The 25,646-nt window shown below is 31.5% G+C and overlaps 1 protein-coding gene across 1 annotated transcript in view; it reads left to right on the top strand.

Annotated features, from left to right (window-relative positions):
- LOC111003151 (limbic system-associated membrane protein-like) overlaps positions 1-18,259 on the top strand; it is a 45,722-nt gene extending 27,463 nt beyond the window's left edge. The window contains exons 3-6 of the mRNA XM_022273521.2: positions 9,790-10,000; positions 11,703-11,802; positions 12,426-12,583; positions 16,459-18,259. Coding sequence (XP_022129213.2) covers positions 9,790-10,000; positions 11,703-11,802; positions 12,426-12,583; positions 16,459-16,667 — 678 coding nt within the window. The 3' untranslated portion in view covers positions 16,668-18,259. The remainder of the gene's footprint in view (positions 1-9,789; positions 10,001-11,702; positions 11,803-12,425; positions 12,584-16,458) is intronic.
- The last annotated feature ends 7,387 nt before the right edge of the window (positions 18,260-25,646 follow it).

Genomic DNA, 25,646 nt, shown 5'->3' with positions numbered 1-25,646 from the left:
CGTACACAACGGTGTTACGCAATATGTTCGTAACGCAAGTTTGACAGTGCCTTTTACGTCATAGTCATTCTCTTTTTTATATTGACTAATCTCTCTTTTATGTTATGTACAAAAATGAAGGATATATCGATGACCAAATTAACAAATACTTGGGATATTTATCAGTTTACGGTTATTTTTTCTAATCGATAAAATCCTGTCGTCTATTGCCTATAAAGATTTATATTTATTTATTTATTATATTTATTTTGATCTTTAATAAGGAAGATATCTTTATTTTTGTTTTATTTATTAACACTTCATTGCATGTATATAGAAATATAGATGAATTAACATAATAAAATAAAAAGGATATTGGTTTCGATCGAATTTTCCACGCCATCACTGTGACGAAAAAAATTAAGTATATGAGATAAGCACAAGAAGTCCAAAAATAAGTAAGGCTATAATATATATAATAATAGAACAAAACAAAGGAAATAAAAGTAAACAGTAAAGATTTTAAGATAGCGTAGGAGCTAAATGCATAGGAAAGGGAAGTGAATTCCATAACCTCACTGCGATATGATTAGTCAAGATAGTTTTTGGCGTATAGGCTGTAGCTATGAGCTCCCGAAAATTAGACAACGTTTTTTAGACAAAAAGAAGTTTTAAGATTGATCAAGATGGCAAACGTGAGCATCACGTTGCTGACGAATATGTAACACAACTGGAAAGTTGGTCGCACTTTCTTAGACCTAACATAAAACAGGATTCAGAAATTTTGACGACGATGCAGTTCATTACGCAATTCCTCGTTGAGATCAGAATACTAGGAATCAGCTAGTTTAGTATTAGCAGAAATATAGTTTTATTCTATTAAACTAGAGAAATTAAGAAGCTATTCTAGCTATTGTCATGTTATCAATATCGACGTGTGTGTCGGGTCATTTTTATCTAAATATAAAATTATTATACTTACACACGCAATACGATATACTCAGCCTTTTAATTTAAACTAAATTTAAAACTAAATCAAATGCAACTTGTACAAATCTATTATTTTCTTCAGTTGTTGCGAAATAGTAATAAATCACTTTGGTCAGACACACACAGGTTTAGATTCTGTTGCATTGTAAAATGTATGACGATCACCGTTCATTGCCTGTCATAATATGTCATCGACTTATGAAGTCTAAGGTACCAATTTATTTGTACACCTTACGAGTTAACTTTACAACTTACTAGACTCAAACTCTGATACTACACTATACGCAATACGTTTTTTAAAAATCGTGCTTATTTGATATATTCATTTTATATGTGCCTCAGTCACAGCATCACGATTTAAAATATATAAAGTTTTAAATTCGTAGTTGAACTCAAAGAAGCGAAAATTTTATTATTTAACGCATGAAAATTTACAATACAAAAGTTTTTAGTAATATTTAAAATGTATAAAGTTTTATAAAATTCCGGAAATTTTTATATTTTCAATCTCGCACCGTAAAAAAATATTTTAAATGGACATGGAACAGTCCTAAACCTAACTAAGTTAGTTTTCTATAAAAACCTTGTTATCCATGCAGAAAATTTTTGCTAGGACTAGCGCCCAATTTCACCTCAAGTCACCAAATATTAAACTTAAATTTAAATAAATAATGCGTCTGTTATTGACATTGTTTAGGAGCAATTAGATGATCCGCCTCTGAGCGAACCGAAACGATTAATATTTCGCCAGATAAACCACGCCAGGAATTTAGAATTTGGAACCCCAGATTTCTTAGACGTCAACTGGTTAGGCCTACATTTTAATTTCATTAAGAAAAACGCTTGATACAATATTAAACAAAAAACAAGTGAAATCTACACAGTCATAACCTTCAATGTTAAAGGAATTCTCATCGCAAACAATAGAAGTCATGTCACCAATAGAAATATCGGATCTGAAAGGAAAACGATTCGAAGTGTTGAATCTGTTCGTTTCATGATTGCCCAGTCAATTCGTACTTGGCTATACAATGGAACAAAGGATTAAATGTTAGGCTTTAGATCTTAAGAGTTAGGTAAAGAATGGCAAAGTTTTATAGGTAACCGCTGGCCATTAGGTACCGATTCTTTTGCTGCGTCTAGTAATGTTACATTAAGTAATCTCAATAGCCTAAAACAGTGGCTTTTGTCGATATATTTTGCAGAGGAATGTTTGAAAGTTTTTTCTTTGAAAATATTAGAGCGTTTTGGCAACTACAACTCCTTTTATTATGTGCTTTCCAATTTCAAAGGGAAAGACTGGTTTAGTTTTTTAATACCACGATAAATGTAATAATAAGTTTAAAAATAAGTTTTAGTGAAAAAACAGTAAAAAGAGCACTACAAGTGGCTAGTGGTTTTAGCGTGTGACTCTCATACCTGAGGTCGTAGGTTCGATCCCAGGCAATAAACTGTTGCTTGAACGGTAAAGAAAAACAACGTAAGGAAAGCGGCTTGCCTTACCCTTGCCTCATGAAAAATCTAAAGCCCAGATTTAAGAAGGTTATTACGTTTATAAAGGTGCCACTGATTTATTATATTTTAGTGAAAAAATACTATGAAGCAGACTATTAATTTGGCTTGGACACTTGCGCAAACACTACGAATCTATTGAATTCACAATAACATTTTAAAGTCCTTGGTATAAATAATATCCAATTTAAATTATTTTTATTTAAAATATAAGAATTTTTAAATTAAAACTATAAAACTAAGAAGAATCGTAAAATATCAGCGGAAGGAAGTCTCTATTTGGTGATATCACGCACCATTAAACACAATGCAATCGCATAAACTTGTGTGATGTACGTACTATCGTTTCAAATGCCACAAAAATTTTAACATTTATTTGATTCTTATTCTACTTCATTTCGGGACTTTTATTATTATTGATCTTATAATGATTATTGATATGCATTGAAAGAGCGCTAAAGTGCCCAATATTTTCTGTAGATGTATCTATCGAATTATATGGAAGTGGTTTCCTGGAAGAGATCGCTCGAAAGCGATAAGACCGCCAGTTGCTCTCCTTTTCATTTAACTATGTTCAATTTTTATATTGTAATGTAACGAAGTTTTAATAAATATATAAATTATTTGTGCCATCTCGTTGTTCAATCAATACGGATACGAATCTAGTCTCATTTCTGAGATCCCTGGTGGTTTGCTCATAAAGTTTTTACATATGTGCGCACTGGCATCACACTCTCGGTTCTACGGTCAAGTAAAACGTCGTGAGGAAACCGCTATTTCTTAGTGTAAAGTAGACGGCATGTATTAGGCAAGGGCTGATCATAATATACTTCAAAAACAAAGAATGACGAAACATATTTTTTTAACCACATTCATACACACTACGCAAGTTGAATATTGTATTATTATTTACAATGTAATATTACTGGCTGAAATTGCATATCGGAAGAGAGTAATATTCATTTTTTATTGTATTAGTTGGTTTTTTCGTAGTGTCACTTTATCTATCTAATTTTATAATTAAACAATTTTAAAATTCAATACTTTCGCGATAACATTGACAAATATCCTTTATTACAATAGATCTTTTGTTCGCAAAATGTACTTGAGACAATATTTAAATAGAGCCAACGCAAAATGAGTGCTTATTTTCCTTAATAAATGGTTCTTAGTAATGACTGCTTATTTACGCCCCGACAAGCCCAATAACATCGTCTTTCCGAAACTTGATACTCTTTGTAATATATTGTGCGACATTAATTATTATCTAAGCCCTAAATCTTAAGTAATAAATAGGAACACGACGATACTAAGAAACAATTAAAGCTTAATTTGTATCCCCAATAAAGTTAACAAACAATTTAATCAACGGTAAAGAATGATTATACCGCCAACAACTTTTTGCATATTTTTCCCATTTTTCACCTTTCATCCCGAGGTAACTTAGCCCCAAGCAAATATCAGGGAAGAACAGTTTTATAAAGTTAACCAAAGTATGAAAAGATTTTTTCTAGCATATCCCGACAAGTTAGACGAAATTGTTCTTGTCGGAGTAGTAACTCAGTTTAGCGAAAGTTTGCTCCTCCCGTCTTCTTTCTCGTTTCCATTATGTACCGAAGTTTTATTCACTATTATATGAGAGATCGAATCAACATTTGCTAAATAACGAAGGCAATGAAACTTTCCAATTGTATTACAAGTCGTTATGTGGAACGTGTCGTGCCGACCGCTGACGACCCTGTTGATGCGAATTTGATTCGCTGATCGCTCTAAGCACAGGAAATGTCGTATGTACCGCGCGCGAATAAAGTACTTAGAAATAGGTCGAAGCTCGCGAAGTACATTTGGAATGGAGCCAACAAGCCTTGGCGATTTTTGTTTATTTTCATTTTGTAAAAATATTGTATGACAATTTTTCCTACTTAATAACGGGATTGTCCCATTTGTGACAAGTATAGAGCGACAGTTATTGGGGACGAGGCTTTGCTGTACTTTGTAGGGATTTGTATTGTCGGAGTGAAGCGATGTTGCGCTCGAACGCGTTAAAAGTGATATTTATTTGTCAGCGCTAATAAAAATACTTTGTCAATATTTGTATTTTGTTCGACAGCTATTTTCAATCTACATACATTCGTATACTATGTATTAAGGGAGATGAAAATGAAATTCGATTGCTTAGTTGTTTGGTGTCGTAATAGGTGTAAAATAGTAGCTTAAGTAATTTTAATTCCAATTCTTAAAAGGCCGGCAACGCACTCGCGAGCCCTCTGGTATTGTGAGTGTCCATGGGCGGCGGTATCACTTAACATCAGGTGAGCCTCCTGCCCGTTTGCCCCTGTTCTATTAAAAAAATATGTACATATATAGTTATGATTATTCATATTTATTTACACAATATAAAACTTCGTGTACTATGTAAGAGCTATTATTTTTGGCGTTCAAAATTAATAAGAGATGTTGAGAGCAAAATTCGACTAAGCTGGTTCAAAACGAGAAAAGGGCAGCGAAGATTTCCCTAAGGGGAAATTTATTTATTTAAGCTACATATTAGACAGAGACTATTCAAATAAAATCGCGCATACAAACACTGAATTTTTAACATATCATTGTTTGTGGTTAAAGCTTTTTTAAAGTTATTTTAGAGGCTACAACTATTTTACGGTTTCATCAGCAGTATAAATGTGTGTTTTACTCCAGGCTACAAACTTGATTTTTGGCACACGTTACCCCAACTAACTAATAAATAAATAAATAACTAACTAAAATTTATTCATCAAAATTAAGGTTTATTATTCTTAGAAATTTATGTGTCTACAAAAAGTGTGTATTCATTTGTACATAGCATAGTTTATATATGCCGTAAATGTTAATGTATAGTTTAATAAGGAATAAAAGCTGTTTTATTTATTTTATACAATGGCTTAAATAAAATAGTAATTCAGATGGCGAATACTCGGGGTTCGAATGTACACTTCGAGGTTCGAGTATATAAGTAAAACTCAAAGTCCTATCTTTGTAAAATAAATTGTAAATAGAATGTATAAATACAAAAATATGATATCTTAGTACATAAACCAATCACTCGCGGTAACTCGTTCTTTTTTGTAAACTCACTCGCGTCAATTTCAGATACGTTTTATGAACATGCTGTAGCCGTAAAAATTTATGAACACGTCGCTTACAAGCTAACATATTTCCATCAAAAACAGAGTAATCGGCTTGAAAAAATCCTTAAATGTTTTGTTAAAAATACGTAGATGAAATAATTTACCGAAATACATGGTATTGATCAAGTTCCAGTATATTTTAGAATTGCCTCTTTGTATGGACTTTTTGATTGTTTCACTATGTTTATAGATAGTCTTACAATGTTAACAGTCAGGCTAGTCAGTGAATAGCAGTGTTGGCGTACTGGTGTCAGAATTCATCCCTGCGGTATAGGTTCGATCACCGGCTGTGCGTTAACGCGCTCTGTATAGACTAGACTTTAACACTCGAATATACGGTGAAGGAAAACATCGTGAGGAAACCGAGCATGCGTTAGACCTAAAAAGTCGACGGCAAATGTCATGCACAAAAGTTTGATCAAGTAGGATCACCTTGTGTTCACACAAATTTTACTCTTCGAATATTAATCTAGTGTTATTAAAGATATAATATAAAAAAAACAATTATAAGTTGTATTTTTTAGCCTTTAGAATTTAGTTGGAGTAGATTATCGTAATATAATCTGCCTTATTACACGACTAACCGCACTTTATTATTCTGTACATTTTTATCTAGTTCACCAACTATATATTAAATGTACAATTACTAATGCGAATTGAATAACATATTTAGCACGTAATGAAAAGATAAGTACCAAGTTACAATATTATAAAGCTGAAATGTATGCGCTAATCTTCAATAAAAAATATTTCCATTAAAATAATTAATAGTTTTGTGTTCTAGTTGACCAAAGGTATAGTCAGTTTAAAATTAAGCTCCATTATCTAAAATTCTTCTAACTAAAATCTAAATTCTAAATTCTAACAAAAATCGTGACTGTCTTTTTCGCTTGTATCAGTATTTTTGTCCATGTAAGCCCTATTTTACTTTATTAAAATGATATCTAATGTGAAAATAATAACGATGATGCTATAAAATACGGTGGTCGTTTGAAAATAATGGCGAATTAATAGCTCTCCATTGTAAACCAATAAAGAATAATCGAAACATTTGAGTTTCTGAGAATTCGTTTTATAACCTATGTTATGTGTAGTGAAAAGCTTAATTTTTTTGTTTATGTGCTATAAAATTAAATTGGCGCGGTAAATATAGAAATATTTGATAAATTTAATGGATTGTTGTAGTACGAATGTAAGTGTTAAAATATTATTATCGTTTTACGCTGCAAATTTAATATATTAGCATTTTTACGGGATATCATTTACCATTTTTAAAACATATAAAACAACGGTGAATCGAATACACCAATACGTATATAATAGACTGATTTATGTTTTTCCTTTTTATTTTATTTTAAATGCGTTGACATTAGTTTTGAAAGGAAATATATAAGTATAAATAAATTTTTAGTAATATGCTTCTTATAATATATTATATAAACCACCAACGTGTCTACTTGAAGTCATTATTAAAAAATAAAATTAATCAATGGCGCTTCATCCTTTTTTGCCCTGGGCCTCAGATTTTTGTACCGATCTATTTCATGATCATTTGTTAATCAAATAGGTGTTCAACCTTCTGTGTCTGACGCACGCCGTCAATGTTTTCCTTCACCATTCGAGCAAATGTTAAATGCGCACATGAAAGAAAGTCCATTGGTGCAGCCAGGTATCTAACCTAAGACGTCATGTTTGAGAGTCACACGCTGAAGCCAGTAGGCCAACACTGCTGCTGATTTCATTATAGCTACAAATAAATCGACGTTTAATATATAGTTCTTTATATATCTAAAATCACAATATCTGAAAAAATAAATATGAAAAGAATTACATTTTCAAGTTAGTAATATTAGAATTATTCTTACATATTACAATGATAGATAAAATGAAATATTAGTAATATATCGAACAAATAAATTACTTTTTACAGTGTTAAAGATATTAAGGACGAAAGTTAATTTTCGTTTAGCTTCGTGTATTACCCTTATTATCGGGCGAGTCAATACGTGTCTGACTTCGATAGAAATCGACCGATACATGAAAGGAGAGATTATCGGATTTCTGTATAAGAATGCTTGCCAAACTTGTGACCGAATTTCGTTGGTTTTAGTATTGGACCGTATCTCTTAAATGATTTTTTATATAATATCACTATGACTTGAAATATGCCTGGAAAAGACTTAATGTTTAGGAGTGTTTTTTCTCTTTCTGAGCATCGTCACTAGGTCGATCTGAATGATGCAATAAATCAATATGTGCTTAAAAAATTCAATTGTGAACCAGTTAACATAATAAAGGTGGCTTTATTTACATATTGTAATATTATCTAATCATAACAAAATTAACTTAATCATATTGGTATAGATGTACACTTATGACTGTCTATACTAAGAAAAACTTCAAAAGGATCTTAGTTGAACTATTTAATTCTGTAATGTTCCGAGGATCATCTTTAGCTTCATTCATCATATTTTAAAATCACTTTCAATAACGGTGATAGCTTTCGGTTATGTGCTTACTTTGAACAGTAAATCTCTTACGCACACTAAATACTGAGTAGAGAGAGAGGACAGTGTCTGTCCGAAATACGGCTAGCGCTGCGGGTAAAAGAGAGAGGAGAAGCCAGCCTACCGCTTTGGTATGCGTGAGAGTGAGGGAAGCTGGACAGACTAGCGCCGTAACGCGTTACGTCACGAAGCGGTTTACCCTCCCAGAAGAAGTTATCACTTCAAAAATATAATCTAAATTTACATTTACTACCAGTTCCCTAATCAATATGGCAATAAAATCCCCACCCTTATTGTTGAACGCCAAATTTTGGTCTAGGAAATTGTAAGGAACTACAACCATTATAGCACGCTATACCATTATACGCACATATCGAAACAAAATTTCATAATAATAACAATCGCTTGTCATTATAGTGAGAACAAAACATAACGTAGTCGACTAAGGTTAAAACATGTAAAGTGACTGGTTGAAATTATAAATAATATCACCACTTACACGAGTCACCACAAATAGCAGCCATTCATGAACACGACGTATGGGCAGCCATCTCCCTTCATATAAATTGCATGGAGAGAGACAACGCAAACACATGGACGAATTGAAGTTTTAGTCTTTAGTCAACTTTCTTTGTTTAATAAGTGCTTATTTAGTTATAATAATATATTCTCGTATACCTTTTTGAAATCAAAACAAACAGTACATTTCATCAGCTGGCAAATATTGCAGTATTGGTTGGGAGTGCTTGTAATTAGATTACAATGTAATTTAGAACAGTGGATGCCTGCAACAATTTGCGCGCATACATTTCAAATGGATATTTGTTATAGCCAATGTGTGACAAACTCTGTGTTAATCACAATTTTACGAAAAGTCATTCCCAAATATATAAGTATCTCTGCTTTCTCCGTTATACCTTAATTAAAGTTATACATAATAGATTTTAAATGATTAGTTCTGTAGTAATATTAGTTTTTTTGTTGTTGAACTAAGTAAAATTAATTATTTGGAACAGTTTAAACATGCACCAATATCGGCATAATCTCTTTAAAATATACATAAATTTTTATTTCACTCATAAAATAGGCTTATAGTCTCAACTAACATATAACTCATTATATGTTTGCAATTTATAAGTTTTCAAGTCCAATGAAATTTATATAACAATATAGTTTCCGAGTTCGAAGCGAAGCGACGCGGCAGTAAAATTAGCAGGTTTAATGAAAGCATTAATAGATTTAATAACGGCCCCTGCTACGTAGAAGCCTACATTATGCTGCCCCTGGCGTATAAATTAACAATATTCATTTTATGCCGAATAAAGTTCACTGTACATTTTTTAATTTTTGGAAAGAACACTCGCAGCTTCAATTTATTATAATCGTGTGATTTTATTCGATTAATTAAAATCGTTTAATAAAATGTTTTTAATTTCGTTACTATTGCTCTCGGAATAACATTTTGCACCGTGGATTTGGAAACATATTTTTCTTGTAAAAACAGCGGATTACGTGCGATTAATTATTTGAATAATAACTTGGTTTTAGAATTATTTGTTTGTAAGTGTATCAAAATCGTTTTGCGTTATGATCCAGTGGAAATTTTATATGTTATAAGACCTGCTTGGTTCCAGGTATCATGGATCCGGAAACGAGACCTTCACATCCTCACAGTTGGTGTGCATACATACAGTAGCGACGCACGCTTTGCAGCACTTCACACAGATGGCTCTGACGAGTGGACCCTTCGAGTTGCGCACGCGCAGCCCCGAGATTCCGGGGCGTATGAGTGCCAAGTATCCACAGAGCCTAAGATAAGTCTATCTTTCTGGCTTACTGTTGTAGGTAAGATATTAATAGCAATAGAAACAAAACGAACTAAATTAAATTTGTTGTCGTTGTTGAATACATCTTTGCATGTTTTCGTTGATATAATTTAAATTTTTTGTTGATATATATATTTTTTTTTTAAGATGAATAAATAATATCAATTGAGAACTATTATGTATTAGTTGTTGATCTATTTATGGAATAACTCTTGATTTATTATTTATGTAATTTAATATGCCTCACAAGAACTCAGATGACGACGGTCTATGCTAAAAACTATTTCTCAGCATCTGTTATTTGATATTGATGGAATTTTGAATCTAATTGTTGAGGTACAATAAATCCTTTCCCTTATATAAAATACTTTCACCTCTAAACTTAACCTCTTATCGTCTTGTAAATATTTATAAAGTATCTTAGTAATAAACCACCTATATATAATATATATATCACTATATAATTCTCGTGTCACAATGTTAGTTCCCAAACTCCTCCGAAGCTCGACTGATTCCTATAAAATTTATTAAGGACCTTTAGTACATCTGAGAATCGGCTACTATCTTTTGAACCCCTAAGCGATAAGGGGTGTCGAGCCCAATAATTTTATTTTTTAAACAATTTTTTTGTTTTTATTTTTTTATGATACATCATTTTTTGATTCATTATCTGACAGAGTTTATTAATTACCTTTAAGCTACGCAAACGCTTGGTTAAGTTTATATGTTATTCTCAAGGAAATAAAAGCTTTACTGTTGAAGAGGAAATTAATGTTTTCGAGTTATATTACTCAAATATCCGTATTAGAATGTATAATTATATAAGTTTTAATAGTGAAATAAACAAATTTTGTTCTTGTTTGGTGCTCAATAATCGTCGGTCTCAATAAACAACTGATACTCGCATGTCGAGCGAAATTAATTTTGACTCAAATAGTTTGCTCCGGACAGTTGAATACGACTAAGGTGTGAACTAAGACCACGAATAGGAACAAGTTTCCTTTCTTGCTCACACAAGCTTCAGAGAACACCTTAATGGAAATGTTTCACGCGAACTCTAATTAATGTTTTAGTTTAGTACCGAAAGTGCATCTGAACTTAAGCTGTTTAGTTAAAACACATTTATTCTAGAGTTCCTGAATCTTGACAGATTCAATAAGATTTAATTACACTGAAACTACAAGTAATTGTAGCAATTTATTGAGATTTTTAATCAGAAGTTATATAGTAATATTTACGCATCTTTCATATATCATATACAATTTAATGTTTAAATTCTACATAGCTTAATATAGCGCGGAATTATCGTGGTTTAATTTTCGCATTTGTTTCATAAATCAGAATTAAGTAATGTGCGATACATACAGTCGTTCGTCGACATATGCCGATTATTTTGTAATGTTTTCCTTCACCGTAAGAACTGTTAATTACACGCTTTAATAAATCCATTCATATCGGAATCTGAACAAACCGTTAATAAATTACAGTCTTAGAGTAATTTAGTTAGAATTAGTGACTTATTTGAATAGAAACGTAAGAAATTGCTTCAGTGTAAAAGGTTAATACTAAAAAGCATAGAATTCATTCAATTCTACTCCTCTTAGAATTCACCTATCATTCGTAAGCTAAGTCTAAGTTTGCGTGTTAGCCTAAGTTGCCAGCGTAATGCTTAAGCCGCTGGCTAGTATAGATTGGCAAAATATAGCTATATATTGTTGCAGTATCCAAAGCGGAGATCCTGTCTGGTCCAGAGTTGTTTGTGAGAGCTGGCTCCGACATTAACTTGACGTGTATTGCGCGCCACGCACCAGATCCACCAAGGTAAATACTAAAATATCTGAAATTATATTTACAGTTTTATTTTAATAAATATCAGGTACCTTATTTTTTTACACAGGTTTTGTCACCTGTTGTATGTAAATAATTATTTCTAAGTTTTTAGTAGGCAAGCGCGTTTCTGTCAGATTAAAGGCCGTAAATAAAGGACGTAGGTAATTTGTAATTAAGATACCTTCGGGCCTATGAAAGGTTTAAGAAATTCAAGCTTACGAATTTATAATGCCGCAAAAAGTTTTAAAACCACTTTTATTAAAAAAAATACTTTTCTCTTAAAATCACCTAACAATGAAATGGCTTTTAACATATGAAAAACTCAAAGTGAAAACGGAATTAATTAGTAAGTGGATTTGTTTTATTGTTAACGTTCGCTGTTTTACGATATTAGTTGGAAATTTAATTCTTCGCTTATAAAAGTATTCAAGCCCTATTGTAGGTTATTATGTTTTAAAGAAAATATTAAACATCGCACATTCATTCTTATCGTCGGTCAAATTGTATTTACCTTGTAATAAAAAAGAGACATCAATGCCTCATATATTTTTTTAAATTACTTCTAATTATTAAATTAAACCATTATACTTTTAAAATGGTTGTACTTTTTCTAGCTTCATATACTGGTATCGGGGGACAAATGTGGTAAACTACGCACAGCGTGGTGGCATCAGTGTTGAGACTGAACAACGGACTCGAACCAGTCGCCTCCTCATAGCTCGGGCTTCGCCCCGTGACTCCGGAAACTATACATGCGCTCCAAGCAGTTCTGGTTAGTAATTGGCTTAGTAGTTAACGCACATGGTCATGAATTCCAGTCACAGCAAAACAGTAATGTATTTGTAGGATAAATCACGTAGCTGGAATAAGAAATGTAATTAGCATTGGATAGCTGTAGCCTTAAAATACTATCTACTTGTTAAAATTTTTAGAAATGAATCCATAGTAAACGAATAATTCTTACTTGCCTCTCTTAATACGTCACGAACTCGACTTATGAATGGGAGATATTAATTACTACGGTTTTATAGTATTGTCTTTTATTTACATAACTTTTACACATTTAAAGAAAAACACTTTTTTAACGGATTATAGATATGTATTTATATTTAAACTTATAATTATTTGTACATAATTTTAAATTTAAACCGACGTTTCGCGTGCTTTACAGCGTGCGTGGTCACGGTGACTGAAGACAAAGGTGTTAAATGTCAAAAAGTATTACAGCTGCAGAAAAATGTTGTGTTATCTGTATTTATTTCCCCGGAGTTGGTATCGACTAAAAGATGTAGGGTTTTTGCAGAAATTGCTCACGGTGTCCTCCATTTTCGCGGGTTGTTTATTTTGAGATTTTAATTTGGATATTATTGGATCCCAGGTGTTTGATAATTTTAGGCCGTCCTCTCTATTGAAATTGGCGTGTTTTTTGATTTCAATGGCTTCGCGTACCAATCTTGGGAAGAATCTTTTTTCTTTCGCAAGTACTTTCGGTTGGTCAAAGCGTATGTAGTGATTAGGCCTATCTAGTGTGTGTTCACAGACTGCTGATTTTGTGTGTCGTCTATGTCTTATGTCCGCGATGTGTTCCTTGAGTCTGCTGGACATATTGCGTTTAGTTTGCCCTATGTAAGACAGGCCACAGTCGCAATCCAGTTTGTATATACCTGCATCTTGCAATGGGGTGTTACTTTTGATTGGTCTTAGGAATTGCTGAATCTTCTTGTGCGGCTTGAAAATTGTATTAATGGAAGCTCGTTTTAGGACCCGGCTAATTCTATCTGTAACTCCCTTCACATATGGCAGGTAAGCTGGCTGGCGAGGAACTGTTTGTGTCTTGTTTTTGTTTCTGTGATGCAGCCGGGGGATGCGCAACTTGTTTCGGTGTAGCACCTGTTTGACATGCTGTAGTTCCTCCTTGAGGTGGGCCGCATCACAAAGACGTTGGGCTCTCTGAAACAAACATTTACCGACAGAGAGCAGTTGTGACGGGTGGTGGTGGGATTCACCATTGAGGTACCTATCTGTGTGGGTTGCCTTTCTGTGTATTGTGTGACCTAGTGTGCCATCTGCTTTGCGTATAATTAAAATGTCTAAAAAGGGCAGACAGTTGTTGTTTTCTTTTTCAACAGTAAATTTAATGTTCTTGTGTATTGAATTTAAATGCGCTAGAAATGTAGATATTTTGTCATTGGGGAGTACTACAAATGTGTCATCGACATATCTCTTGTACTACGGTTTTAAAGCTCAGTAAGTAATTCTTAAACTAAAAACAATAGAACAACGATATCGGATATATTCTATAATATATCCTTCCATCTTGCTTTTTCAGGGGCTAGACCTGAATTTACTTTGTATTTATAAATTTTTCATTTGATCAGTAGTTCTACTGATACAAGCTAAATACTAAAGTTACAACGTTTTAGCAATATGATCTGATTCATGATAATTTGTTTTTTCAAATAGGTTAGTTGATGATCAGTTCGTTAGTAAACTTTTGTGCCTCATAATCGCCTTCAATATTTTATGTGATATTAAAAAAATACCAAATTCAACAATTACTTAATATTGACAATTAAATAATTATATAAACCAAATGTGATATTAAGATCCAAGAAGAGGTTTTTAAATTACGTAAAAGAATTAACTTTATTTTAAATTCTTAATACAGTTTCATATAAATCTAAATGAAACATTCCATATACATGGAACAAAATAACACTATGCAATTACAATATGCTAAAACGCTTGTTACATTTTATCCTTTAAGGATAATCTCGTTAAGTACGCTTACGTAAGCTTTTCATATATGACGATTATGAAATTACACTTGTTTTAAAAATGCATGCGATATAAGCGGAAGTTTTAACAAAATTTTGCCGTGTCAGTTTTTCACAGTATTACGGCAATAGCGCTCTGAACAAACTCAAAATTGAGTAATAAAAATTATGAATGGGATGATATTGTAACACTCGCCTAGAACGTTTAATTAAATAAAAGCTTAGAGAATTTTGCTTATTCTTTGATTTCAGGACAGTGCTTTTAACTTCTTGCATGTTAAATTAAAGATTCAGAAATAAGTGTAACTCCCATACATCAGAAATGTATAAATCTATTACTCATTTTAACAAATAACGTTACAATACAGTATTTGCCACTTCTTAACGTTTTTTAACACTTCTTAACGGGTTTTAATAAATATAAAAAAAAAGAATAAGAAAAAAAAACAAGTTTTATAAATTGGTCTATGTTGCAGTGTACCTTTAACACTGGCAGTATTTACTCGCTGTAATGCGATATTTATTCGTTGAGCGAGGAAAGCACCATCTCTGGGATCGCCGATACTATCTACCATATACTATCTACCAGACTACACAGAAGTAGCACCCCATACCAAAGCCCGTCCCATCCTTCAATGAATCAATGACATGCCCTTGCCATCGTCTCTTCCAATGCCTGTTGAGATCAAAAAGGCTGGTACATTGACGAGGGCAAGAGAGCGGCGTATAATGTCGTTGAGCGCGTCGTGGCAAAGCAAGCGTTAATTAAAGATTTAAATTAGTAGTTTAAGTTAGTAGCGATAGTACCGGTGACCACATAACTGGTCCTTTCCTCGCTTAATGAATAAGTATCGCAGTACATCGAGGAAATGCTATCAGCGGTAAAGGTACACTGCCAGAGCGTCCAAACTTTCTTGATTTGTTATAATTTTCTTTTTATTAATTCTTGGTAATTTAATTAGCATATATATACCAAAAGCTCTAGCCAAAAGTTAATATATAACTTTGGGACGCTCTGTATATATCTAGCAAGTATTTATTGACACAGATAACACTTAATAGCAAGTTTTCACAAAACAGCAGCTATACTGGACTTTTCTCTTGCAAAGTGGTGTTACTGTTCAGCTATTTTATTAAATTAATTATGAATCTTTAATAACCTCTTATTAATATTTGCTTTGTTATTGTTCAGATTTAATCAATGTCATAATGAAAAACTTAATTTAAAACTTAACAAACAAAAGCAATAACGCCCATAATAATCAAAATGAGACTTTAAAACAAATATTACTTCAAGTTCACGACTTTGATCAATTACATGTATTGTGAGGTCAGTAACCAGACTTCAAACACAAATAATTAGTAATTAAATAATCATTGAAGCCGCTCGATAAACTCGAGAGTAATTACTTTTTTATTACTTTGATTTACAGTATGTTTCGTTCATACGTACATATATAACTTTTTATTATATAGTATTTTCTTACAAATTTTCTGCTTGAATAAAACTTTACACCTATATTTAGTTTTTTTTTTATTATTCTTATTTACTCTACTCCCCTGCCATCGTGTTCAGTGGCTTTTTCTATTTCACAAATATTTTCAGAAAAAGAAATACATTTCACTGCTTCCAATACATTATTTCACAAATGACGTGCTACGCGTCGGGAAGTACGCCCCGACTACATCGGCAATATTTTTATTTACAAAATTCATGGGCCAACAACCAACCAAAATTTAGTTACAACGATATGTTAATATCATCGTGTTATTTGTTTAATGACATTTATATGGAAGGGTTACCTGGGAGGTTCAAACGTAGGTCGTACTAATATAAAACTTTTTATTCAAATGTCATTTTCTGCACTAGATTCAGCGTCGGTGGTCGTCCACGTGGTTAGCGGTGAGCGTCCGGCTGCAATGCAAAGCGGGGCCACAATTTCTGCTCCAACTCTTCTCTGCACAATATTCACACTAATTACCTTCTACTCCCATAGACATTTTCTAGCGAAATTCCTGTATAACACGCGATTGCTAACCTTTATTTCATTTCAAAATAAGGCTTTAGCTCCTAGATGATACAATAAAGCATAAAATGCAAATTTAAGTAAGAAACGAATTACTATAATATATTTACGTTGATCTTTTAATCTGAGTGTAAATAAAATTTTATGTTCGAGCAATATAATATGTTTTATGGCGCATTATATTACGATGTAATGCCACGCAATAAATTTGTAAGGTTCGTTAATACAAAGTTTGTGTAAATAAGGTTGATGCCCGGAAGGTTTGAGAAGTTTTAATTAATTTGTACTCAAAGTTGTATATAACTTATTATTGGAGTCGCTTAGCAACCATATATTAAGACAGCGCCTAATAATTATGGTATTTTCGACTTTTCTTATGTCTTTGCGTAGGACCTTAGTTTTTCGTCTTGTTCTATGCAAGTTTATACGCACGCAATGTTCTGTACAAGATGTGAAATTAAATTTACCTTTATTATTAAGTGTGTGATTATAGTTTTTTTGTTTATTACCTTATGTTTATATTATTATTTTATAGAACACTAGCGGACTGGACCGACGTCCTGTACACACATCTTAAATAAAATAAAACAACTAATTATAAATCTAAACCATTCTCGTAACCACTTGAATACACGAAAAACAGATACAAACTCGCACAGAAGATATAATATGCATATTAAGATTGGTTTAAATTGACTGTAAAGTCTAGTAAATAAAACATCAATTAAGTCTTTTTTTCATACAACAGCAACGCTATTGACGAATACTCCTCCCCTGGCATCCTGTGGCATCCCTGTTAAATCAGATTAACTTGATTAGGATCAAACAATTATTCAATGTTTGAATTGGGAATTAATTCACACTATTTAAATTGGTACAGTTTTAAGCAAACATATCAATTCCTTGTTTATATTCAATTAAATTATACTCATCTATTATTGTTATCGGACATTTTGTTGTTGCTAAATCAGCTAACAAATTATGTACATAATCATTTAAATGAATTAATTCAATTTGGCCTGTTTGCTGTTTATGTTTGACTGATAAATGAATGTGGTTTGATGAATTTGATGTAAATGTTGTCCGGTAGTTAATTACAAGTGAACATTGTGTTTCGGGATTTATTGAAATATGATAAAATAATTTTAAATGTGTAATTGTATGACTCGTTTCAAGGCTGAATTATATCCAATGAAAGTAATTTTATTAGGTTTTCATGAAGCACAGGAAAAGAGAACCGGAAATAATGTAGAAGCTTCCTCAGATTATATTACTTTTGTTATCTGTATTGTCTTATTTGAAACGTACTCGAATTTGTCAAAGTTTCTATATATCCGCTTTGATCTGTCAAAAACATTTGATTTGATGTCTTTTGTATTACTTGTACAACGAAATTATACTACTACTAAACAGTTTTGATGACTAAAAACTCGCTGAATATAATTGTTAACGAAAACAATTCAACGTAATATAACACAGTGGCAAGCTTTGGAAGTTGATATTGTCGCTCCGTTATCGAATAGTTAAATGTAAGAATCGGTTATGAAATGAAACTGTTTCTTATTCCATACTATCTCTAGTTTACTTGTAAATAGTAGAGTCTGTATTGAAATGTAAAATGTATTTACGAATTATGCGTCTTAATTATTAGATAATAGTATTAAGTTTAAAACTGTGAATACTTTTGTAAATAAAATGTTTTAAGTGTTACAATTTGTGTTTTATTTCATACCCAATTTCATCAATAATTTTAATAAATCATAAATTAATTGATTTTCCTCTAAAATTCGAGTATTAACAATTAAGACGGCCTTGACGTGACTTCAAAATCCCTATGAATGCGCTCCTCGTTCGTACATACCATTTTGTATTGATTCCTCTGAAACATTAAACCCTTGAATGATATTAATTTCTACTATAATACCTAATAATGCATGAAAATCGTGTTTATTGTCCTTTATTGTTCCCGACCCTTATAAGCCCTTAATATCCCTAGAAAAGGGTATTTAATAATGCGAAATTTTGTGATAATCTATTATTGTGGTATAACTTTTGTTTTTCTGTGAATTTTGTGTCTTTAATTTAATCGATATAAACATACCTACGGTTTTTTATATGACGAAGCAATGGCACTGGTATCATGACGTCATCATCAACATCTTATCGGCAGGTTCTGTTTTTGGTAAGTTCAGATCGTGCTTTTGAGACATTGTTCAGGTTATCATTTATTATTTTGACAACTATCGGGCTCTGGCTCTGTCTCTCTTTTTGAACCAATTGAACCATGAGTCGTAATAATAATGATCATAATTTCGAAATGTCACGAAAAAATTAAGAAATAATATTTAACTAGCAGTATATTGTAAAGATCTTCCGTGACATTTTATAGAACACGAGAGAAACATTCAACAGCAATTTGAACAAATTTTTTGAAAATAAAATATTGTCCGGGTCAAAAAAATTATTTAACTGTACTAATATATTTATAAAAACTTTAATAATATCTTTCTAAGTATGTTAATTTATTGAATTAATAAAATCCAACAATAGAAATATAACGCGTAAATCCGTAATGGTACTTAGAAGGTGTATAGTGCGAATGATTGGCAATTAACCTAATTACCGAGTTGCAATCCTGTTGCAATTCCTATAGATGTGATAGACATTCAATTTCAAACGGAATTATTTATTAACCAAACTGTTTTGTACTATACTACAATTATAAGTGTTGAAGAAATTCTTTAAGGCAAAATAAGATTATTTTCACTCATGCAAAAACAAAATTATGGTAGGTATGTTTATCTTAGATATATGTATATCTATAGATAAATAGCATACTTTAAATAAAATCTTTACGTAAACGTAAAGATTTAACGTCATAAAATAATGAGATTGAGACATGCTGTTTCCGCAGTGTATTTAAAACTCGCATGCACATGGAATATACATCGGTGCACAGCCAAGGTTCGAACCTGCGAACTCAGGGATGCGACTCTCACGCCGCAGCTACTAGACCAATACAGATTAAGTTTTAAGTCTTAATAAGACTAAATATTTTAACAATCTACTGTATTAAAAACCAAAATAATAAGCTAGTCTTATAGCTTATTATTTCAAAGAAATTACTTCGGAAGAACTTAGGTAAGAAAACAATTATAATAATAGAATGGGGTAAGTACAAGAAGTGCGATTCTGTTTTAATGAAAATAAACTTACAGTTTTTAAAAATAAGTTTAAATTTATTTAAAGGGGCATGTGTACATCCTTTTAATACTTTCAACTACTATACTCAGTAAAACTATGAAGATATGGAGCTTAAAAGCGCAGCTCATCGTTACCATAGCAATCTATTCATAATAGATCCCTCATGGGCATGTAATGGCCAAATATTATCGTAATTTAGATCGATGCCACTTAACCTGATGAAAATAATAATCCTGTGACTATGAACATGTTTGGGCTTCAACATTATATTAATGATTAGTTTTATTTAACTTTTAATGCCTGCTGCATATATTTGGTAGTGGGCTGATCGGTTTTAGAGAAAGCATTGTTGGGTGCCTTTCTCGAACCTATTTTGCTGTATAGCTGATGATTCTTTTTCTACTTTCAGTACCATCAATTTCTGGTAATTTTATTGTACTCGTATGTTATCTTATATATGTTTTAAAAACAGATATAAATATTATTGTAGTTAACTCTAATATACCTAATAACTAACCTTAAAATTTTATAATTAAATTAAAGTATATTATTAAAAGAAGTCCCTTTAGGCAAGGTACTAGCTACTAGAAGAAGAAGATACTAGCAGCGTGCCCCCTTTGAATAGCTAAATTGTATTTTTTAATATTTTGATTTATTTAATTTGTAAAACTTTTGTTTACCATTCTTGTCATTCATTTTAGATGTAAGATTTTGTAAAATATTCAGTAGACTTGGAACTATGTATGATGTCGTAAACTTAATAAATAAAGTAAATTAATGCCGTTTGCGACAAGCAAGTACCGAGTAACCGTCGTGGTCTATAATTGTTTATGGCTCTAAGTACTATGTCTCGTCTGTGAATGCAAGACATGCCGATGTGATATAAGATACAATGTTTTTAGACAGATAAAGAAAAAAAAATTCGAACGCACAAATTTACTTGCTCTTGACTAGGCTGGCAATGTACTTGTGAGCCTACTGGCAATGTGAGTGTCCATAAGCGGTATCTCTTATCAGATGGGCTGGGCCTACTGCCCTTTTTGTCCTGCCCGTTATGTATAAAAAAGGCTATTTAACATGTTTTTTTTTTCGAGTAACAGCTGATAGAATATTAAATTAAATACAAATGTTAGCCAACTTTAATTTAAACTGACCTCAACCGGCTAAAGTCCACACTTTTAATATTAACGATTAATTTCAGTGAAACGAAATACAATTGTAAACAATGTTTGATAATTCAGGTTTAACCGTACATTTCTTAAATATTGGGGTACTTTTAATATCTTTTTTGTACTTTTAATGTAATAAAAAAATAGGTGCAGTTGTTACTAGTTTGTTGTATTGAAAGCACTACGCAAATTGAATTATTTATTTGAATTGGAATCACTATTACGTTTCGTTTCCCTTCCGAGAAAACTAGCGCATATTGAAACAACTCAATTATTGAAACGAATCAAAATTGGGTTTCACCGTTAGTTGACGTCAACTGTCAATTATATTGAAATCAGTAAGTTACTAGAGGGTGTCAATTTCAGCCAATTGTACGCGGTATTGGTATAAAATATAAATTATCTCTGTTGTCAATTATTATATAAATTCAATAAAATTTGCTAGTGATTATTATTTAGTAAATACCGGAACATCTTAATACTGATGCGTGAAGGATAAAAATAAATTGTCTAATAATAATTTTAATTCTCACTGAATTTAGAGGACAGAGTCAATCAGAAATAATATGTCAGTGCACGTACTCGAATATATTTTACATATATCTTAATGCCAATAATAAAGCCAGAATGTGTGTCTCTATTTGATTACCTCTATCAGTCTTTTAGAAGATATATTTAATCGTATGTTCTGACCGTTTTTGGTGCCCTTCCCTGCTACACTTTAGATATCTCTTTTGGTGCCCTTTTTTTTGAACTGGAACAGATGAGAAAAGCATATTCCAACAGCGGCTGTATATAAAATAATAATATAAGTAAATTACCTGCATATAAAATATTTAAGTACATGTGAGCGATGTAAGTGTCGGCAGATGTTGGGATTTAGGGGCATCTACGTTCATCGTCCTAAAAACCTAACGAGCAATAATGTACCCGTTGAAGAGCCTTCTAATGTTACGCCAAAGTGGGCTTTGTGGATACCTTTACTTTGATGTTAATTATTAACGTAATTTGAAAGTAGATTTTCTCTTTATAATGGGTCTGAAGAGAAGGCCATTGAAATAAGACAATTCTATGCTATTTAAAGTAATTTTCCCATGAAAGGAATACTTGAGAGATGTTATGTTCACATAATGGATCGCTAATGTACAAAGCATGGCATCTAATTAAATATATGAAAGTTAATTTTGTATATGTCATTAATTATGGTACAAAATTGTGGCAAAGGTTATAGTATGACATTAGACTAAATGCTCGTCCTTTTTCATTTAAAGGCAGATGTTAAAAGGTAGAAACTATGTAATTTGAAGGATAAAACTACGAACTATTTATTAACAACTATTTTTCTAGAACAGGGGGAAAAAGAGATGAACTTTAACTCATATTAAGTGATGTTGGTTAAGGCTTACAAACCAGAAGGCTCGCGAGTGTGTTCCCAAGTTCATGGTATTCTCTTTTCTTGAAGGACCTTAAGTCGTTTTGAAATACTTTAGTAGGCAGTTCCACATAGTAGTGGTGCGCGGCAAAAAAGGTAGATAGTTTCTCACATAGATGACAAATTCTACTCGACTATACGAGTTAACGTAGTTCATGTTAACCTTTAGTTTTATTTATTGCAATCTTAATAATTAGATTTTCTTCTTAATAGATTTAAATTTACTTTTAAAAACTAAACAATTATTGATGGGGATATCTTCGCGTAATTTACATAACAAATACATAAAACAAAAATATATTTAAAGGCTTACTTACGTTTTTCCTCTTTTAGAGCAAGAACTCCGCTCCTCTTAATCTACCTTCAAAAGGAGAAACGTGTCTTCAATTATTTTTACGTTAAATAAAGACATGAAACAGAGGAATAAAATGTTAAAAGCGTGTTTTTTTCTCATTTATTCATTCGTTCTTTCTATATACAACCTTTCTTCCCACCATTAGTAAACAGTTAAATCTGCCAGTAATAAAAAATACTTCCGAACAATAATAAAAAAGACTTGCTTAGGTCAGTTACAGTGAAAGGATAAAACATTTTTTAAAGGCTTAAAAATCAAAAGAGGCTTCATAAGTAAATTCTCTGTTGGTTGATTGATATTAATAACTTTACATAAAAAATTTACGTTTAAACGTTGATTCAAGCGTCCATGATAATTACGGGGCTATGTTAAATCAAATGAAGTCTGTATAATCTTTACCATATAATTAAATATTTGTATACGTGTTTATAATTGCAACTATTACATTACTTTTGAACAAGATTTTTACCATTAAGTTATTGTGGTTTAACCCTATTCATACAGTAGTTTTTGCGTAATCCAGTAGTTAGGGTTTATGCATTAAAAGCAAAAATCTAACATTGATTGATAGAAAAATATTAAACTAAATATGAAAATATATATAATAATATTGTTTGCAGTAGCATTTAATTTGTCACGTATCGTCCCAGTTTATTTAATAAATGCTATCTTTCAGACACATTTAGTCCAATAACCCGGGATGAAAAGAGGAAATTCCATTTAAAATGTCTGACACGAAGCTGTGAATGAAACAAATTACAAATTAAAGTAGCCACTTGATTCATTTAAGAGCTTTTAGTCTGCACGAAAAAGACATTTCGAATTGTGAACGAAAGCAGGTTATAGAATATTCCTTCTCATAAATGTTATTATAACTTAATGTTGAAATAACCTTAATTACATTTAGTGTTTCGTAAACTAGTTAACAAGCTTTTAAATTTAATGGTAAAGAAAAGCTGGTTCTTTATAAAGCTAATTATCATTTGTGCGTCTTTTGAAAGTATTTTTTAACATTTTATAGATAAGGTTTTATGCTTATAAAAATTACTACTACTTCTTCTAAGATATAATGTATGTATTTATTTATATTATATACATAATTGTACATTTACAAAAAAAGAGTGTGTGTACACTCGTTAGAAGTTATACTTCTTTGGCGTATGGAAAAAAAATGACTAAAATGCACTAGTGATTAACGATAAAAAATAAAATTAATCGAAAAGATTTTATAATATAAATAATGCACATAGTATTTGTATATATAGACTTTGAGTGGAATACAAAAATTCTATTTATTAAAATAAAATGTAAATTCAAACATCACATTGTCAAAGGCAATAAAAATAAAATCAAATGATTGTGACGATGTTAACTGTTATCTTCACAACTATTACTATAAAAGTATTAATAAATTGTGCACTGCTTTATTTTATAGAATGAGCATAAACTTGATATTAATACCTTTTTATACCGTAATATTCAGTATATAATTGATAGCCTTTTTAATCTGTTTATTTGAATTAAACCAGATAAATTCAAATTTGTGGATGCCACAAAAATACTATGGTTTTTCGGGATAAAATTTTTATTCTGATTAAATTTGTATTGAATGAATTATCACATTTTATCCGCGTAAGTATTTTGCGATAACTGAGACTATTTGGTTTATTTATAAAACTCCTTAAAATTTCGTTAAACACTATGTGTTTCGTCAATATTGCCGATTCTTTGTAAGAATTACTTGTAATTTGTTAAACCTTAGCACCCATTTTCAACCGTTTGGACGTCTTAGGTTTTAGTTATTGCATAGTACACATTTATTCCAAAAAGTAACGAGTATTGACTAGAATTTCTGATTGAAAAAATACTTTTACAACCCTGTTGAATAATACAAAGGAATCGATATAACTGAAATTCAACTATATCGGCTTGCTTGAAGCATTGGCGTATAAACGTTAATAAAATTTCCAACGAAATGCGACATTTTTATTGTAACATCACTTCCAGAACATTTGCAGTTTCCTTCCTAATGTACCTATCACGAGTTGAAAAATGGGGACGCCCTCGTTCGAGTGACGAAGATAATATTTTGTTGACATCATTGAGGATAAAGAGGGAATCAGAAAGTAATACGTGATTGATGTATATAGCAAATTAGATTTTGTTTTCGCTTAGCGTTCAATATAATTAAAAAAATAATTTTTTAGAAGGAAGCGTTTGAAAAGGTTCGTTTTTCAATCAGTCCTCTGATTTTAGTTTAAGACAGACAGAAATTAACGTAACTCCGTCACTATAGTTTTTTAAAAACAGCATAACACACAATGTGATACCGCCGCCCAAAGGCACTCTCTATGCCAATTGCTCGAGAGAGCTTTTTTTGCTTGAATCCAGAATACTTAAAGCTCATTTTTTTAAGTTATAATATAATAATAGTAGAGTACTTGTTAGCTACCAAGTAACTTACTGAACAATAAGTCCCAAATCGCTATAAACGAATTCGTATATAGAAGGTTCAATATTGCTACAAAGCTAGCGTAGTTGTTAAATCCTTTACAGAATCCAGCAATTCGTAATTAGCTTTTAATGTGCTTAAATTAGAGTCATACTGAACATACGCCGGCTATTCGGAAATGGCTGACGTTAAGCTTATTCTAAACAAGTATATTTGCCTTTGCAAATGTATTTAATTAAAACAATTTTAACTATAAGACAACATGAATTTACCATAACTGTTTTAAATGTGGTCAGACACAGTGTTTTTCATTTGTTTTATATTTCAAAGGAAGAATGTTCTTTTTCTAAATAATATAAAATGAGCTCCAAATGTATATTATATTTATAAGTATCACTCCTGTGATACTTATAAATATA

The sequence above is a fragment of the Pieris rapae genome, chromosome 5 (assembly GCF_905147795.1).
Source record: "Pieris rapae chromosome 5, ilPieRapa1.1, whole genome shotgun sequence".
In the NCBI taxonomy this organism is placed as follows: Eukaryota; Metazoa; Arthropoda; class Insecta; order Lepidoptera; family Pieridae; genus Pieris; species Pieris rapae.
This window is presented reverse-complemented; position numbering and strand designations above follow the sequence as displayed.